This window comes from Microtus oregoni, unplaced genomic scaffold (assembly GCF_018167655.1).
Source record: "Microtus oregoni isolate MIOR12 unplaced genomic scaffold, Mior012 000018F_ref0000195, whole genome shotgun sequence".
Taxonomy (NCBI): domain Eukaryota; kingdom Metazoa; phylum Chordata; class Mammalia; order Rodentia; family Cricetidae; genus Microtus; species Microtus oregoni.
In genome coordinates, this window is record NW_024543077.1 from 582,962 (window position 1) to 601,825 (window position 18,864).

Sequence of the window (18,864 nt, forward strand, 5' to 3'; positions counted from 1 at the left end):
AATGTTCAAAAACACTACACAAACAAATGTGTCCATCGGGGTCCCATTGGTGACGCCTGCTCCAGATGGTGGCAAAGAGACCCAGTCCCAGACTGGCAGTCCTGCCTGACGTCATAGGGACACGTGACAGGGGAAGGCTAGTGAGCAGAGGCCGTGCAGAACACAGATGCAGGGGTCTAGACGTGCAGCTCACTGATGCGGGGTGGGGGGGTCTAGACTGCAGCACACCAAATCAGGGATCTAGACGTGCAGTGTGCCTATGTGGGGGTCTAGACATGCAGCTCGCTGATGCAGGGGTCTAGACGTGCAGCACGCCTATGCGGGGTGGAGGGTCTAAACTGCAGAACACAGATGCGGGGGTCTAGACGTGCAGCTCGCTGATGCAGGGTGGAGGGTCTAGACTGCAGCGCGCCGACCCAGGGATCTAGATGCAGGGGTCCAGGCCAGAGGTAACCGAGGCTTAGACTGCGCTAATTCTTAAGTAAGGGATTTAGTTGTTAGTTCTGGGGAGACCTTTGTTGTGAGTCTGTGTGTGTATATTCCGATGTGGGGACACAGGTGTGCGTGTGAGGAGGTAAGGGCGTTGGTTCTCACCTTCCCTCCTTGATGGAGACAGGGTCTCTTCACTGAAGTATAAGTCGTATTAGCTGGCCTTTGGGCTTCTTAAGATTTTCTCACTTTTGCCTCCCATGTCCCCAGTGGAGCACCTGGGATTTACAAACACGGGTGCAATGTGTCTGGCTCCCATGTGGAGACCTGAACTTGATCTTCAGGCTTGCGCAGGAGGCCCCCCCAGAGCCACCCAAGCGAAGGCGTTCTTACCCTGTGCTGTGTAAATCATCCTTGCTTGGGTGTGTGGGTCCCCCAGAGAAACCGTCCTGACTGGAGACTTGGTTTTCTGTGTGATCTGTAAGCAGCGCCAAGCAACGTCTTGGTGACTAGCCTAGATAAATTATTGGAGAATAATTAGCAACTCCCCCCCCCACTCCCTCCAAGCCTGTGTCTGTCCCCACATTGTCTGTCATCCTGGAACAACTCCACACTAAGTGATGCTCACTAGATGGAAGTCTCTAGCCAGCCGCTGAGCCGAGCTTTTAAAAAGCCGATTTCTTAAGTAATTTGTCCCAAAGACAGGCTTGACATGAAGTTGGCAGGATGATTAGCAGGTCACTGCGTGGGAGCACAGGGAAAAAATATTATTCTGGATCTGGCTCCAGCTTGGCCCCCATCCTCCCCAGAGCTGCTTAGCATTTCAAAAGGCTGTCTGTTCTGGAAGCTGCTCACATGGGAGCCCCCGGAGGCCCAGGCCCTCCTCTCTGGAACTGGGCCACGAGCTGCCTTACATCCGTGCCTACTTTGCATCTTCCTGCCGCTTCGGTCTTGTCTTCACCCACCGTGTATAAAGAGCCATCCCCGCTGCCCTCGGAGTAGGGCCTAGGCCTCTGACAGCAGCTTCGCCTGGGCCCCCACCTCTCTACCTTAGACCTATCGAACTGAAAACCTGGGGGGCAGAGCCCAGGATGTCTGTGTTCTAACAAACTTAGAGTGGCTGGCGTAGGCCAAAGATTAGAAATCACTGCCCTCACCTAGAGCAGGTCCACCGCCTCCTAAGGACTCTGCGCCAGGCGTACAGTGGGCAGTATGCGAGTGGTCACCGACACTGAGGGGTAGTAAGCAGGGGAGAGTGTTTGTAAGGCTGCCCTCGTAAGCTAAGGTTGGAGTGGGATAAAGGGAAGAGGGAGAAAGCCAGTTGTAGGCTCTGTCTGTCTGTCTGTCTCTCCCTCCCTTTTCTCCCTCTTACCATCCCTCCCTCTCCCCAGCTGCCATGATCTGAATTGCTTTGCTCGCTCCCATCTCACCCCCCCACTTTGATGGAACGAGCCCTAAAACCATGCGCCACAATAAGCAATTTCTCCAGTTAATTAATATATGGCCCGTATTTGGTCAAAGTGGAAAAAAAAAAAAACAACTAATACACACAAGTGATCCCTGAGAACAAGAACCAGGCTTCGGGGCTCCCGACAGCATTCAGCTTGGTGAATGAAAGATTAGAGAGTTAGGAAATCCATACGGTGGCCTATATAGGACACACCTGTGAGTGCCTTCTGCCACGTGCTGAGTTTGGAATGATAGGAAGCCTTCTGTAAAGGAACGGACGTCTCTTGTTGGAATTCGCTAGGCTGTGCATACCTTCCAGGCAGTCTGGATTCTGCAGCTAGGAGATTAAAGGTGAGAATAGTGGCTGGTGCAGGCAGTTGTGCAGAGGACCCCCAGGTGGAAGGGGAGTAGAATGACCCGTGTTAAATACCAGTCTGACATTGGGCTTCAGAAAGTTCTCAGGGCCTGCATGGCCTCGTCTATAAAATGGGGAGTGTTGAGCACTTCGCCTTTCTTCTTCCGTGTGAGAAATGTACTCACATCTCCTACATAAGGGACTATGACCCTTTACTCATAGGGACCTGATGTGGGAGTCCCCTCTGTATGCTGTGAAGATGTTTTATCACCATTGGTTAATAAAGAAGCTGCTGTGGCCTATGGCAGGGTAGAATATAACCAGATGAGAAATCTGAACAGAGATACAGAGAGAGAATAGGCAGAGCCAAAGAGATGCCATGTAGCTGCTGAAGGAGACAGACGCCAGAGAACCTTATTGGTAAACCATGAGCCTTGTGGCGATACATAGATTAATAGAAATGGGTTAATTTAAGAGCTAGCCAATAAGAAGCCAGAGCTAATAGGCCACACAGTGTTGTAATTAATATAGTTTCTGTATTATTCTGTGTCTGACTGGCTGGGAAGTAAAGGAGCAGCCTCTGCCTACAGGGGCCGAGTATACATTATGTGGAAATGCTCTAGCAAAATGAGGGTCTCTCCTTGTCGTTTCTCCTCCACCCTGCAACTGTCTCGTGTGTCAGCCCTGAGAAGGAGCACAGGTGAGTGTCTGTCCTGGGGCTCTCTTAGTTGCCAGGGGCAAAATCACACTCAGGTGACCAGGAGAGAAAGCTAGAGCCACAGAGCGTTCTAGCGTTCTTTCACAAAGTGCTGCGGGCTGTGGCTGAGGGCAATGGAGGGCCTTCCAGAACCAGCATCTTGAGAACTCTTTCTTTCTGTCTTTGTAGGCCTGGCTTCTCTCTCAGCTGACAGCCATGCATCCCGGCCGAAGCCCACTCCCTCTGACTGGGTTCCTCCTTCGCCAGAATGGCCTTGCCTAGTCCTTGCTTTCCTTTCTTTCATTCTGTCTTTTTATTTCTCTGTTTGTTTTTTATTTCTTGAGACAGGGTATCATGTAGCCCTCAGATTCCCAAGAATGACTTGGGACTTCTGAATCCTCCTGCCTCACGTCCCAAGTGCTAGGATTGGTTCCTATCTTTCGATCTTTGCCCCCACCACCAAATACCACATTCCCAATCTTTAAAATATATTTTCAGTTTTCAGCAACATACAGAATTTCACAAAAGGGGTGCACTGTGGTGTATCTATGCATCTAGACGCTGTGTAAGGGGCACACTGTGGTGTGTCTATGCATGTACACGATGTGTAAGGGGGTGCACTGTGGTGTGTCTATGCGTGTACACGATGTGTAAGGGGGTGCACTGTGGTGTGTCTATGCGTGTACACGATGTGTAAAGGGCACACTGTGGTGTGTCTATGCGTGTACACGATGTGTAAGGGGGTGCACTGTGGTGTGTCTATGTGTGTACACGATGTGTAAGGTGCACTGTGGTTTGTCTATGCGTGTACACGATGTGTAAGGGGATGCACTGTGATGTGTCTATGTGTGTACACGATGTGTAAGGGGGCGCACTGTGGTGTGTCTATGCGTGTACACGATGTGTAAGGGGGTGCACTGTGGTGTGTCTATGCGTGTACACGATGTGTTAGGGGATGCACTGTGGTGTGTCTTTGCGTGTACACGATGTGTAAGGGGGTGCACTGTGGTGTGTCTATGCGTGTACACGATGTGTAAGGGGCACACTGTGATGTGTCTATGCATGTTTATGATATGTGATGATCAGATTGTTGCAATCGGTACATCTGTCATTCCAAATGTTGGTGATTTCTCTGACAAATGTTGAGTGCAGGCAAAGTCCTTTCTAATAGCTGTTTAGAAGTTTACAATTAGGGTAGGATGGTGGTGGCTCACACCTTTAATCCCAGCACTCAGGAGGCAGAGGTAGGCGGATCTCTGTGAGTTCAAGACCAGCCTGGTCTACAAAAGCTAGTTCCTGGACAGCTAGGGTTGTTGCACAGAGAAACCCTTTCTTAGAAAAACTGGAGTTATTCGTTCCTTCTAGTTGATCTCTTCTAGTTTGAATATAAAAAAGCAAGACCCTGGGGGCTGGAGAGATGGCTCAGTGGTTAAGAGCATTGCCTGCTCTTCCAAAGGTCCTGAGTTCAATTCCTGGCAACCACATGGTGGCTCACAACCATCTGTAATGAGGTCTGGTGCCCTCTTCTGGCCTGCAGACATACACACAGACAGAATATTGTATACATAATAAATAATAAATATAAAAAAAAGCAAGACCCTGATTGGTCCAAAACAGTAGAATGAGACCAGAATGGGGTTCAGCTGTGAATGGGCTCTCCCTGAAGGAGATACTCAGCCTGGACAGGACGACCACGAACAAAGGACAGGTGATGTCACGCAGCCTGCCTGTGCCTGTTGCTTCGGAAGGAACTTAAAAGGAGCACTGGTTGCCAGGAGCACCTGAGGGTAAATGGTCCCAGGAAGTAAAGGTCCCTCCAGGCACGGAGCACTCACCCGTCCCCCAGATCCCTGTGCTGAATGACACAGCTCTCGTCCATCTCATCAGCACCCTGCCTGCAGCTAAGGCCTCTTCCGCAAGTGCTCTCAGCCAAGGCAGGAAAGCTCAGCTGCCCTTGTCTCTGGGGAAGGCTGTGGAACCAGAGTGAGGGCCTGAGAACGTCACTGCTGACAGACCCAGGGACAGAGACCAGCCAGGTTCGGCTAGAGGCGCTCAGTGAGCGCCCAGTGGATCGCCGAGTCTGCCCTGAAAGGACCAGACTTCTCTCCCACCCTCACACCATTGCAGACATCAGGACAATTTCCTCAGACTTCTCATTGACTTGTACAGTTTCGATAGAGTCAGCTGGGTTCGTCTCCCTGGGTCTCGGATGCTAGCCTTGACCAATCACCTCGGCCGTCATCTTCACTAGAATATCTCCTAAGCCTAATATCCAGAGCAGTTTCTCCGCAAAGGGTTACTGGGAAAATTAAATAAATGTTGGAAATGAAAAGATAGGGCCAGAGACAGGAAGAGACTTGGCCAAGGGCACTTGAAACTCTGGTGCCAGGAGTAGGAAGAGAGCCCAAGTTTCTTGGTATATCAAGCTTATTCCTTTATACCATGGTACAAACCGTAGGTTGCAGGCTTAATTAATTTAATTTATCATTAATTAATTCCCCATCCATGGTATCCCCACCAGTCATTAGTGTTTCCTCTGCTTGAATATGTCTAAAGACAGAAAATGTATGACCTTGTCCTAGCTACTTTCTATTGCTATGATAAACACAGTGACTGAAAACAGCCTGGGGAGGAATGGGTTTATTTATAGTCAACCAGCAATGGGGAGCCAAGGCAAGAACTCAAGACTGAATCAGAGACCACAGAGGAATACGACTTACTGCCTTGCTCTCCGCAGCTTTCTCAATTTGTGATCTTATACAATCCAGGACCACCTGCCCGAGGGTGGTAACCCACAGTGAACTGGGGTCTCTCACGTCAATCGTCAATCAAGAGAATGCCCCACAGACATGCCCGCAGGCCGGTGTGGTGGAGGCAGTTCCTCAACTGAGGGTTGGTCTTCCCAGGTGTCTCCAGCATGGGCCTTGTCTTGTACCATTCATTTATTCCGTCAACTAGCCCTGCTTTGGATCAAGGCTGATACCTTTTGCTGTAGACTGAAAAGTGATGTGTACACATCCTGTCTTCGGTCCTCAGTATCTGGACAGATGTTTGCACATAAACAGAGCACAACCCAACCAGGAAGTGTGTTCTGTCCTGACTCGAACAAAGCCAGTTTCCTGAAGACTACAGGTTGTCCTTGCCCATAGATCTGCCTATCAAGACCATCATTTCCTGTGATGTATGGATTTGAAACAGAGGTCGTGCTGTCTGAGCTCCATTCTCAATCCCTTCAAGAATTCCTTCTTTGAAATGTGGCTTCGGGCTCCCTTATCTTTCCTCCCGCTCCCCGGCGAGTGTGTTAGCTTATCTTATCAGTGTCTTCAATGTGGCTGCCAGATGTGAACTCATAACTCTAAATATGATCCGAGAATGCCGCGGAGTCCGGCTGTGAGCTTCCTGTCACTGACTCCCTTCTAAGCGCGCACAGTGAGGACAGGCAAGGGAAGAGCTTTCCTTAGATCCTGACCTCTCCTCTCCAGCCTGATGGCTGCACCATGCCCGTGCCCTGTGACCTCCTCCACTTCCACATCGGGCTCCTGCTTAGCTGCCAACACAGCAAGTGTTGTTGACCATTTTGGTTTGCATTCAACCTCCATTGGGCTCTTTGGGAAAGCAGACATGGTGTCCATCTTGCTGGTGGAATTTGATTCCCCCCACAGAAATAATGAATGAGGAGCTAAGATGCATGAAGCCGAGGGAAGACGTTTCCTGGACCCCTCCGCGGAGCGTCTCTGTCATGGTTTGGTAGACTTCTGGGTTTGAGTGAGAACAGGGCCTCCCAGCTCAAATGCCAGCGCAGGGCTGGCATCAGGCCCAGGCTGTCAGGGACTCTGTCAAGTTCTGTCATTGTGTTGACCTAGACCGCTGCAGATGGAAGACCTTTGGATTCCGTCATCTGTAAAGAAAGCTGGGTTGTCTACAGGGACTGACACCTCGCTGGCCACAGAAGAGCTTTCTGGCACCTGGCGTCTGCCCAGCGCCAGTCTGGAAAACACAGGGGGAAAGTTCTCTTAGGTGTTGTCATGAGTGTGCCGGAGTCGGGCCTTGAGGGAGATAACAGGTTTAATCTGCTCTGACAGTGCTTTACCCAGAAGAAAATTCACCCCAACACCCCGCCCCCGCACACTAGAAACATAGGACTCACACCAACACCCTGCCCCCACACGCTAGGAACATGGGACTCACCCCAATACCCCCCCCCATGCTAGGAACATGGGACTCACCCCAACACCCCCCCCATGCTAGGAACATGGGACTCACCCCAACACCCCCCCACGCTAGGAACATGGGACTCACCTAGGAACATGGGACTCACCCCAACACCCCGTCCCCACATGCTAGGAACATGAGACTCACCCCAACACCCCGCCCCCGCATGCTAGGAACATGGGTTGTTTGCTTTCTCGTTTTTGCCAGGAGGAGTTTCTGTGTGTGTTTTGCATATGTGTGTGTTTACCCCCCAAATAACCCACTTCTCCTTATTTGGATTCATTAGACCGAGTGTTTTGAATTCACAAATGGAAGACCAACCCAGCTAGGTCCTGGGCCAGCCTCTCTCCATGTCAAACATGACCCTGCTCATTCTCTACGAGACTGTCATGTGACTAGCACCACAACGGAGGATGGAGAGATGTCACAAGAGACAACCTGGCTCCAGAGCCCATGTTTTGGCCCAGGTCATATAGCATTTCCCAGGCCATGATTCACCTTCTGAGCTCTGTGCACTTGAACCAGTAACTACAACTCTCAGTCTCCATTAAGACCATAAAATGATTGGACATGATACCTAATTTTTTAATTGTTGTGAGGACTGAGTTAGATTGTATGATTGTGTGTTTATAGGTTCATTGAACAGGGTGAAGAGACCCTCAGACTCTCCCCTTAACCTGGACTTAAGGTGGAATTAAATGCTAAGATCTCCACCCAGCCTGTCTTGCTTTTCTTTTTGGTCGCTCATCGTAAGCTGAGCTCGGTCGTCATCAGGAACAGAGGAGCCAGAACAGATGTAACATAAAGTGCATATGTCACAAGCTAAAGTCAAGGCCAGGTCGTGAGGTCCAAGTTCAGTCTTTGTCTATAGGCTGTCATCGTCTGACATAGCAGCCAGAAGTAGGCATTAGAAGGTTGGACCTCTGCTTGGGTAATAAGCAGACCTTGGTCCCATAGCCAAGTTCTTTCTCCATGAGTTTCCGACACGAGGAGGAGAAGGCCTGCGTTTCCCAGCATGCCATAGAGAGCCAGTTATGAAAACTGGTTACCACAGGCAGCTGGATTCCGAATTCCAATTCAGGCCAATCGGAAGGTACACCTTCTGCTAGACAAAAGCACCGGAAGTGTGAGCATACGCTGAGCAGAAGGAACACAGGGGTAGAGACTCACCACACATGGACTGGGAACGGACAACAGGTTTATGTAGTAAAGTGCATGCTTCTCACACACCTGCAGCGGTCACTTCTACCCCAGCCGTTAGCACAGAGGTATCGAGGTGGTCAGTAGAGATTCAGTATCCACAGGATCATCATCTATTTTCTGCATTTTTAAAAAATGCATGTAAATGTTTTGCCTGCATGTATTCCCAGCAACCACATGGTGGCGCACAATCATCTGTAATGAAATCTGATGCCCTCTTGAGGAAGAGACTCAGTCGTCCTCATTAGCTTAGACCATGAAACCCAAAATGGACAAGTACAACAGAACCGCCATACACGGGCAGCCCATGTATGCTTCAGCATTGCCAGGGCATAAAGTCCATGTATGGGCACCATATGTTGCAGTGCCCACAGAAGCCAGCAGAGGGCATCAAATCCCCTAGAATGGAGTTGCAGAGGGTTGTAAGCTACCATGTGGGTGCTGGGAACTGAACCCTGGTCCTCAGCAAGAGTGTCATTTGTTTCACTGCTGAGCTATCTCTCCAGCCCCATACTCATGGGATCTGAAGTAGACCCCAGGCTGCTGAAATCCCTCTATGTGGAAGAATATCTATACATTGAAACATTTTATCCAAAGCAAATGGCTCCCTTTCCTTTTGGGGGGCCATCTTAAAACAATTCCCTGTCTCTTCAAATGTATGCCTTCCCCAACAGTGACAGCCCAGGCCAAAGTTTTAAGGATCTAGGCTTCCATTCTGTCAGATTTCGGAGCTGGCAGTCTACTGCATCCCAGAAAACTACGCTTTTCTCACTCAGCTGCCACAAAGGGTTTCTGGCAGGTGATAAACAGGCTGTCTTGCAGGTATCATAAACTTGGGATCTAGAAGTGTACGCTGCTCACCTGCAGGCGTGACCTGCTGAAAAGCAGCTAGTGGTTAACGTGAGTTATCGAGAGGGACAGCCCATGCCTTTGGCTCGAGAAGGACAGAACCGTAGCACCTTTAGATCTGGGAGACCACCCAGAGAATTCTCTCAGCAAGCACATCAGAAGTAGACCGAGAGTCGTGTTGGGTTAGAGTCCAGGGTAACCGCCCAGATGAATAAAGTGAGTTTCTAAACTCAACGGTTCATAGCTAACAAAGTGGACCATCTGGTGTTTCTATAGTGATGAGAACTCTGCCTGCTTGAGCTGCCAGGAAGGCTCCTCGGGGGTCGTGGCCTCAGGAGTAGCTCTGGAAGAGGGAACAGAAGGCGGGAACCAGGACGTGTGGAGAGAACTAGCACTGTGATGAGGGGGTCGGTAAGGGAAGACCCAAGGCCAGGGCCTCCCTGCGCTGGGCTCCTGCACCTGGGCTGGGGGACATGTCCTTTCCATTGTAAGGTTAGCAGTAGCTCAAAGGGAAACTCACCCAGCCTTGAAATTTACTTGGACTCTTTGGTTTTAAAAAAACGTTCAGAGTGATATTTTGTGTGTGGTTTTTATTTAGAAGTGTATTTAGGAGGCCAGTACTGGTTTAAACACCTAGGAACATGAACTCTTTCAGGAGAAGCCTGCCTGGAAATACTCAGACCCGTTTTTCCCATGGTTTCGTCACCTAGACAGACCATTAGGCCTGAGGTGAGGCCATGTGTTGGAGTAGTGGCTCTTGCTCTTGAGTCTGTATTCTCAAGTTCTGAAGGTTCTAGAATGTTCTCCCCTCCCACTGGTTCCTTTGCTGCCTTCATTGGTGGCCTTGCTGTCCCAGAAACCTGCCTGGTTCACCCCCGGCTTCTGCGGTAGGACGAGTTCCGGCAAGGCCTGCAGAATGTGCGTCATGGGACTCAGAACCAAAACCAGGGCTTTGGCAACAGCGCATGCGCTCTGGCACTGAGGGAGTCTATCAGTGCCTCCTGCTCCTTTTTTGGCGCCACCAGGCTCTTACTCCAGCCTTCTGCCCTAGCAGTTGGCGTGGTACCCTTGAGCGTCTGCCGCGTTCGCGGTGTGATGTCCTCTCCATCCGACTGATCTCTCCCTTCATTATAATTCCTGCCGTCCCAGGGTGTCACCTGTACCATCACCTTCGTTGTATAGTCAGGAGAGTGAGGCTCAGAGAGAGGAAGACAGTTGCTTTTGGTCACACAGCATGGTACTGGAAGAATGGACCCGACACATTGTCCCCTTACCTCCAGGAAGAGGTTTTTCTCTTTGCCACACTGCAGACCAGGCGGTCGCTCACTTGTTACCTTGTTACTCAGATCAGCACAGGTCTAAAATGGTGATGCCTCTTTCATAGCGGTCTCGGTTTTTTAAAAAACTTATTCATTTATACGAATATTTTATTTTTTTGGGGGGGGGGGCGCGGTTTCGAGACAGGGTTTCTCTGTGATTTTGGAGCCTGTCCTGGAACTAGCTCTTGTAGACCAGGCTGGTCTCGAACTCACAGAGATCCGCCTGCCTCTGCCTCCCAAGTGCTGGGGCGAATATTTTATTTTTAATTATGTGTACAAGGGAGTATACACACATAAGTGCAATGCCTGCAGAGGACAGAAGAGGGCAGCAGACCCTTCGGGGATGCAGTTAGAGGGAGTTGTGAGCTAGTGAATGTGAGAGCCAAGCACTGGTCCTCTGCAACATCAGTAGGCACTCTTCACGGCTGAGCCATCCCTCCGGCCCCCAGTCTTGGATTCTTGATGGATCCTTGTGGGCTAAGACAAACGGAATCCTTACAGCTGCCAGCCCTTCCAGTCCACTCCTCCGCTTTCACTCCTATCTGCCAGCTCAGTCTGTGAGTCAATGCCATGCCCTGAGCCTGTTTCCTTTTCTGTTAAGTGGGTACATTGCCCTTGATGGTCCCTGGGAACCTCTGAAAGTTCTAGAATTCCCTGCCCTTCCCTGGTTCCTCTGCTGCCTTGCGGCTTACTTCAGACCCCTGCCTTCTGCTGTGGAATGGGTTTCTGCAAGGCCCCGCGAGTGTGGCATCAGGGAAGGCGTGCAAGCTCAAAGTCCTAAGTCACATGTTCAGATCCCGCCTCTCTGATCGCTATCCGTGGTCTTAGGGAAGTCAGAGGCAGTGATAGTCCACCCAAAAGTGGGCTGAGTGGCAGGGGGACAGAAAGGTCTATGGCTTTCAACAGAGCATTGGTTTTTCTTGCAGCCAGTGAGGACCAGCATAGGAGTTTCAGTCCGAGGATAGCAGCATCAAGTTCATATCACAGAGATTCCCCCAGGCTGTCATTGGAGAATAGTGCCGAAAGGCTACCTGCAGGCTGCCGTAGCCGTCCCAGCTAGAGACAGGGGTGGGGAGTGGGAGGATAGATGGATATAGGGAAAGAAAAGGTGAGAGAAGACACACTGGTGCATGCGTAGAACAGAACGAAAGATCATCACTGCTCACAAGTCGCTCTGCTTCCTACCAGCAATGTTTAGCTGAAGTGCTAACATACTTAAAAATATACATAAAGTATTTATAAAACCACGCACAGAGGCTGGGGTGTGAGTCAGTGGGTAGAGTGGGGGGCACCCTGCGCAGAGCCTTGGGTTTTGACCTCTACACTGCATGGAACGGGGTATGGTTGTGCACATCTATAATCCCAAGGCAGAGATAGGAGGATCCAAAGTTCAAGGTTATCCTTCACTACAGAGCAAGTTCATTAGTCCCTGTCTCAAAAAAGTGTGTGTGTGAGTGAGTGTGTGTGTGAGTGAGTGTGTGTGAGAGTGTGTGTGTGAGTGTGCATGTGTGTGTGAGTGTGTGTGTGTGAGTGTGTGTGAGTGAGTGTGTGAGTGAGTGAGTGTGTGTGTTAGTGAGTGTGTGTGTGTGGTGTGTGTGAGTGTGTGTGAGTGTGGCGCGCGTGCATGCACACACACTCACATGTGTGTGTGTGTTCGAGTGGGTCTGGATTCACAAGAGTCTGGACGCTGGGCTCTGTAGCACGGAGCCAACCCCACTTTCAGCTCTCCCTCTCTTCTCTTGTAGAATCAGTGGATAACTGCCCCAGCAACTGCTATGGTAATGGCGACTGTATCTCCGGGACCTGCCACTGCTTCCTGGGTTTTCTGGGCCCTGACTGTGGCCGAGGTGAGTGCTCAGGTGGCCTAGTGGTAACTGCTTCCCTCATCTTAGGGATCCCTGCGGTGTGCTCTACAGACTCCTGAGGTACCCAGGAAGGACTGCCCAGAGCCACTCCTCAGTAGCCTGGGGAAGGGAGCTGGCAGGTAGAACCACACCCTGTCAGCCTTTGGTGTCCAGCTATGGACAGCACAGGGGTCAGGCCAGCTAGGCAAGAGGAAGATCTGCTCAGAAAGGTGTAGAGAAGAGACGGGGTGGACCCGAGGCCAAGGCTTGTGGAACTCAAGAATGAAAAGCAGTGATGATTTTCCAGGCCAAGGGAATAACAGCCTCCAAATCCTGCCCAGGGTGCAGCTCCGGGGACCCTGCTCACTTCCGCTAATACAAGATAGACTTGCATAGAGACAGTCAAGCTGGCAGCCATGGGAAGCAGGCTGATTGCCTGCTGGGTACTCCGGAAGTGAAGGAAGCCAGGTAGGGCCCAGCGAAGCAGGTGCAGAGAGCTGAGTCATTCCCCCTAAGGAGAACTGCTGTCTCTTCCCAAGCACTTCTAGTTAAGAGTCGCATAGAACACAGCCGGATTTTATCTCAGGCTGGGTGAGCACTTGCTCCACAATGCAGTATAATCTATCCTTGTATAGCATCCTTCCTAGAGATGATCACAAAGCCTTTATGCTAAGAGGCATGTGGGAACACACTTTAAAGAGCTAAATTGGGCTCAGCGCTTCTCCGAGAGGCTGTGATATAAGGGGCTGGAGCAGGGGCCGAAAAGACAAGGGAAGCAGAGACTTGCCAGGGCTAAAGACCGCTTTTGGTCAGTGGTGTGGCGGTGGCAGGGCACCCAGGAGCCCCAGTCTTTTCTGGTGGTAATAAGGAACAGATGCCAGCCTCCGGCCTAAAGCTCCTGGCAGCCAGGGTGCCCCAGCTGAATCTGAAGTGGCTGGAAAAACCGGTAACACCATTTACAGCAGCTGGTCTTGCCTCACACACCTTGGGTTCCAACTCCAGAGGTGTCCCAGCTGGAACGAAGTAACACGAGGGACCTGGGTGACGGGTACACACGGGTATGCCCTACCAAGCCACGGAGGTCATCCACCAAGCTGAGGGGAAGAGAGAACACAGAGCAGCAGCAGGGCACTGGGTCATGGTTCACCCCGGCTTCTGGTGATGTCTCCGCAGCCTCCTGTCCCGTGCTGTGCAGCGGGAATGGCCAGTACATGAAGGGCAGGTGCCTGTGCCACAGCGGCTGGAAGGGAGCTGAGTGCGACGTGCCCACCAACCAATGCATCGACGTGGCCTGCAGCAGCCACGGCACCTGCATCATGGGCACCTGCATCTGCAACCCCGGCTACAAGGGAGAGAGCTGCGAGGAAGGTGAGCATCACATGGGGGCTGGCCGCTAAGGGAGAGGCTAGCATCCAGTACGGGGCCGGCCGCTAAGGGAGAGGCCAGCATCCAATATGGGACAGTTTTCAAAACTCCATGCTTTGAAATCCAATATACCTCTGAGTCCTGGCTCAGTCTCCCCTCCCAATAAAGTGAGGCTCCCTTCCTCAGGAGGCCACCGCGAGGACTGAGTTAAATAGCCCATATCCAGCACTTAGCCCAGTGGCTGACACCTATTAAAGGCTCCATAAATGTGGCTGTTATGTCCGTAGCATTATTCTGGGAATGACCACGTCTCACCTCTTCACTTCCTCTGGGCTCTGAAAATGGATGGACTTTGCCTTTTGCAGCTGATGGTCAATGCACACGCTTGCCACCACCCCCTGCCCCCCCCCCCAGCACCCTGGCTCCTTCCCCAGTGGGAGGGAGAGGTTCCTAGGAAGGCAGGCCTTCTAAACAAACCCATTTAGGATTTGATGGAGAGCCTTTGTTCGCCACACCATTCCCTCTTAAAGGAGAGAATGTTAACAGGCCTAAAGGAGGAAGCCAGGCGGGATGGATGTCTGGAAGGCATTTCCTGTCTCAGTTACACATAGCCCTCCAGGGAGTAGTGAGGCCCCATGCAGACCCCTTAGCTTTGGGGACAGAGGGGGCTGTTGAGAGAGGAGTGAAGCCCGGAACACACTGGCCTGGCTTTCCTTACCTGGAGTGTGAAGATCTCCCCCTGCTGTCCTGTTCTTCAGATCACGTGAGGTGGAGACCCTGCACAGGAGAGGGAAGTGAGGAGAGATTCCTATTAGAATGGTCCGCCCACTTTCATCCTACCTGAACCCTGCCTATGGCGCATCCCCCCCCCCCAGACAGAAGGACGCTAAGCAGCAGCCCCCTCCCCAGAGCTGTGGGATATTTTTCAAGAGTAAAAAAATAATGTACAGAGCTTTGATTTACGTTGTCTGTTCGAAACGAAGCGTTTTTCCTCCCGGTCTCCTTTCTGAAGAGGGCCATCTGGGACTGGTTCCTTTTTATTTTTTTTTTTTCTCTGCTAAAACATGCTTGCGCAGCCTCGTGTTTATAATAATGTTTTCGGAGGGTCTAGCTCCCCCTCCCTCCTCCTCGCCCTCCTCCTTGGGCTCTGTTGCTAACAGGTCCCCCCTGTTTATAAAACATCAGCTAACAAGCTTACTCTTTTGCCCCCCCTTCCTTCTTCTGAAGTTTATAGCTCCCGTATTTTTTAAAGCTTGGAAGGAGCCAGGGGTGGGATGCTTGAAGCAGGGACTAGGGGAGGGGCAGGAGAGTGCAGACATAGATCTTCTGCAGTGAAAAGTGAGACTCCACATGCTCGGTCCTGAAGGGCATCTAATGGCTCGTATGGTCACTGAAGCATGGAACATTGGTGTTGGGGGGGGGGGGAGGCCTGCGCTTGCAGCCTGGCCATGTGGGCATCGTTATTCATTAAGGGGCCAAGCTCCTGCCAAGAATCCTGGCGCTGTGAAAGGGGGAAAGGGGACGAGCTGCATGCCTTCTAGTTAGCCTACCTCGCAGATACCTCCTCCCTCCCAGGCCTGCTGGTCCTTCCTGCATTACACACAACTCCCTCCCTCCCAGGAGATAACCCATGGTCATGAGACTGTCCCAGAGTGAGGGAAGAAGACAGCTTTATCTTTTCTTGGAACTGCTGTCACCCCAAGGCCCGGGGAGGGGGCAGATCCAGGTCACTCCAAGCCTCTTTGGCAGAGAATCACTGTAGCAGAGATTACAGACCTAGGTTGAGAATCAGGACTCAAGGCCAAGGACATTCAATGAGTTCATCAAGTCTAACCGGGGTGCCAAGAGCTACCTTTTCCCTGCCATGTGGACCTTTGTGAGCCCCCCCCCACTTCCGGGTCACCTGGAGGCATGAAGTCCAACTGTCTGGACAGGAGGTGACCCCTCACCAGCTCCTCCTGGTCTTTATTCTGCTGAGATGTGGGATTCCCTTTGCGGCTCCTTGCTCCCTCTGTGGAAGGACAGATCCGTGACACTAAAACCGTCCCAGCCTGCAAGCTAACATTGAATATTTACAGGATCCACACTGAGGACACCCTGGGGGCCCAGAGGCAGGGTCAACTCAAAGCAGGGCCAGGTACTCTCAAGACAGGAAAATACCTTCATAGGTCTCTGGGTAGGAACCATGGAGTTGTTTCCTGTCAAGTTGGAAAGCTCTCTGGACCGAGGGAATTGCCATAGTAGCCTAATAGGCTGGAATAATCCTTCTGAGGTTCTGGGATCTGAGGCCCGTCATGAGAATTTATCACTGTTGTTGTCTTTGTTATTTTTAATTACCCGAACTTGAGCAGGTCACGCTTTAGCCGTTACTAAATGGCGTCTGGAGACCGCGAGAGAAGAGCCATTTGCCTGCATTGGACTTTATTAATGCCCCACATTGTCCTGTTTCTTTCCGTGTTTTGATTTGGTTTCTATTTTTAAAGCACTTCATGTGTTTATGTGGGCATATATGCACAAATGTATTTTTAAACCAGTCTGAATATAATAGAAAATAGCAAGCGATGTAGACAGGGGAGAGAGAGGCTGAAATGTAAATTCCTTCTGTGCCGCCCTGGAAAAATTAGTTAACAGAAATAACAGATTAAGCAAAGCCACATAAAATGCTTAATATCAAACGTAGCACAGACGAGCATCTAAACGAATGACAGTTTTGGCCACGGTCACTACACTGCTTTGAACAGCCCCTGGCCTTCTCATTTGCCTACCATTGAGATTGCCCAATAAAACTCCTTCTAAATCTGAGATGGCCAAAGAGCCTCCTCCAGAAGACTAGGTCCTCAAAACAGATGCCCCAGCATGCCCTCTGTCATAAAGTCTCGGCCTCTTTGCGCCTGCGGCTCTTTTATACCCAGACCATGTTGCCCAGGCATTGGCATGAAAGCCGAACACTCTGGATTATAAATGAAATTAGTGTGTTTAAATGTCTGGATTATAGATGAGCCAAACACTCTGGATTATAAATGAAATTAGTGTGTTTAAATGTCTGGATTATAGATGAGCCAAGAGTTTGCTCAAGCCTCACTACTCAAACTCCTGAGGGGATGGAAAAATAACCTCCGTGACGTCACAGTTCATCTAGTCTTCAGATCCTCCTCATAACTTGTTCCTTAGAGCAACCTGATAGATCCGAATGTTGGCCCTGTCTGTTTTATAGTTAGAAGGCTCAGAGCTTCTGCTCAATGAGGGATCTTATCTTAGTTAAATAAGACAGAAAGCAGTATATGAAGACACCCAGCATCTTCCCACATGCACAGTCATGGACACACACACCCACACACTCGTGTGCATGTACCATATACATGTACAAACACACACACACATACACAAGGAAAATCCTTTCTGGTAGAATTTATGTGTGTTACCTGGCATAAATTATTTATCCCTCTGAGCCTCAATTTCCCCATTGGGGCCTCCTTGTCTTACGGCAAGCATGGTGGGCTCTGGATGCCATGCTGATGTCTATACTTGGCTCACCTCACAAGCCAGAAAACAGAGACTTGTAGGCACATGTTACAGGTGAGGTCCGCCATTCACGGGAGGCCTGCTCCTTACTATACCTGTAATCTCCCCCAGTGGACAGATGCCTTTAGCAGCATGCCCCTTCCCAGGATCACCCTGCGGTGTCTGTGTTTACTGTACCATCTTCCTTCCATGTCACAGTGGACTGCATGGACCCCACATGTTCCAGCCGGGGTGTCTGCGTGAGAGGCGAATGCCACTGCTCTGTGGGATGGGGAGGCACCAACTGCGAGACACCCAGGGCCACGTGCTTGGACCAGTGCTCAGGCCACGGAACCTTCCTCTCAGACACCGGGCTTTGCAACTGCGACCCAAGCTGGACTGGACACGACTGCTCCATTGGTGAATATTGGGGAAAGGGATTGGCATGGTTTGGGGGTTCAGCTGTTACATGGGACCACTCAGCCCCAGTCCGTGGTGTGGCCCTGTTCTCAGGCACCTAAATCTGAACTCCCCGGGTTGTGGAGTTTTTTTCTTCTTCCCTGCCCTCTAGTCTGAAACCTCTCCTTTCAATGAGCAAAGAATTCAAAGAGCACATGCTCATCTTGTTCGGCCCTGGGATGCTGAACGGTGCTGTGCTGGGTGCTTTTGTTTAGCTCGGAACAGAATCACGAGAGGATGACTTACTTAGAGGAGGGGAGAGCTGTCTCACATCACAGTTTCAGAAGGTTAGGTCCAGGGTTGCTGGGGGCACGCCATCATTACGGTAGAAGTATGTGATGGAAGAGGTTCTTTACCACATGATGGCTGAGAAACAGAGCAAGAGACAGGAGGGAGATGGGACATGAGACCCACAGGGCATGCCATCATTACGGTAGGAGTATGTAATGGAAGAGGTTCTTCACCACATGATGGCTGGGAAACAGAACAAGAGACAGGAGGGAGACGGGACATGAGACCCACGGGGCACGCCCACAGCAACAGCATTGGTTGCTTGTCTAGCTGCTGTGCTAAAATACCTGGCAAGGTATTTAATGGAGGAAGGGTTTATTCTGGACGATAATCCCAGAGAAGCCGTTCGATTCTGGTGTGGAAGACAGACGTGGCAACAGGCGCTCGGCTGGAGGGTCACAGTCTTACCACGGTCAGGAAGCCTGAGCAGGAAGTGGGGGTGGGCTACATTTCTTCCACCAGAGGCTCTAACTCTTAGAGGTGCCCAAGTATCCCAAGCAGCACCACCAGCTAGGGACCTAGAATGCAGATGCCTCCCGTCAGCACCATGGTAGTGACCTGCCACCTCCAGCCGCATTCCGCCTCACCAAGTTTCTAGAGCTTCCCCAAGTAGCACCATCAGCTGAGGACAAAGTGTTCAGCAGACGAGCCCGTGAGAAACGTTTCCATCTCAAAGCACAGCAAGTGCCATTTGCCAGTGCCGACGGTGGCTCCTGTGATTCGAGATGCCTTTTACTGAGACTTGTCTGGGGCCAAGGCCACAAGGGATCCTAAGAGAGCTCAGGAAATAGGGCTTGGGGGGAGCACCTGCTCCACCATACTGTCCTTTTTGTTTCATCCTTTCCTTCAAATGAAAGATTAACTCGGTGTGGGTTTTAGGGTCCTCTGAAATAC

At 50.9% G+C, this 18,864-nt stretch overlaps 1 protein-coding gene across 7 annotated transcripts in view; it reads left to right on the forward strand.

Annotated features, from left to right (window-relative positions):
• The window catches only part of LOC121458754 (teneurin-4-like), a 671,077-nt gene that overhangs the window by 536,050 nt on the left and 116,163 nt on the right, over positions 1–18,864 (forward strand). For all 7 annotated transcript variants that reach the window (XM_041668100.1, XM_041668102.1, XM_041668105.1 and 4 more), the window contains 3 exons: positions 12,256–12,357; positions 13,528–13,722; positions 17,440–17,640. In XM_041668100.1, coding sequence (XP_041524034.1) covers positions 12,256–12,357; positions 13,528–13,722; positions 17,440–17,640 — 498 coding nt within the window. The remainder of the gene's footprint in view (positions 1–12,255; positions 12,358–13,527; positions 13,723–17,439; positions 17,641–18,864) is intronic.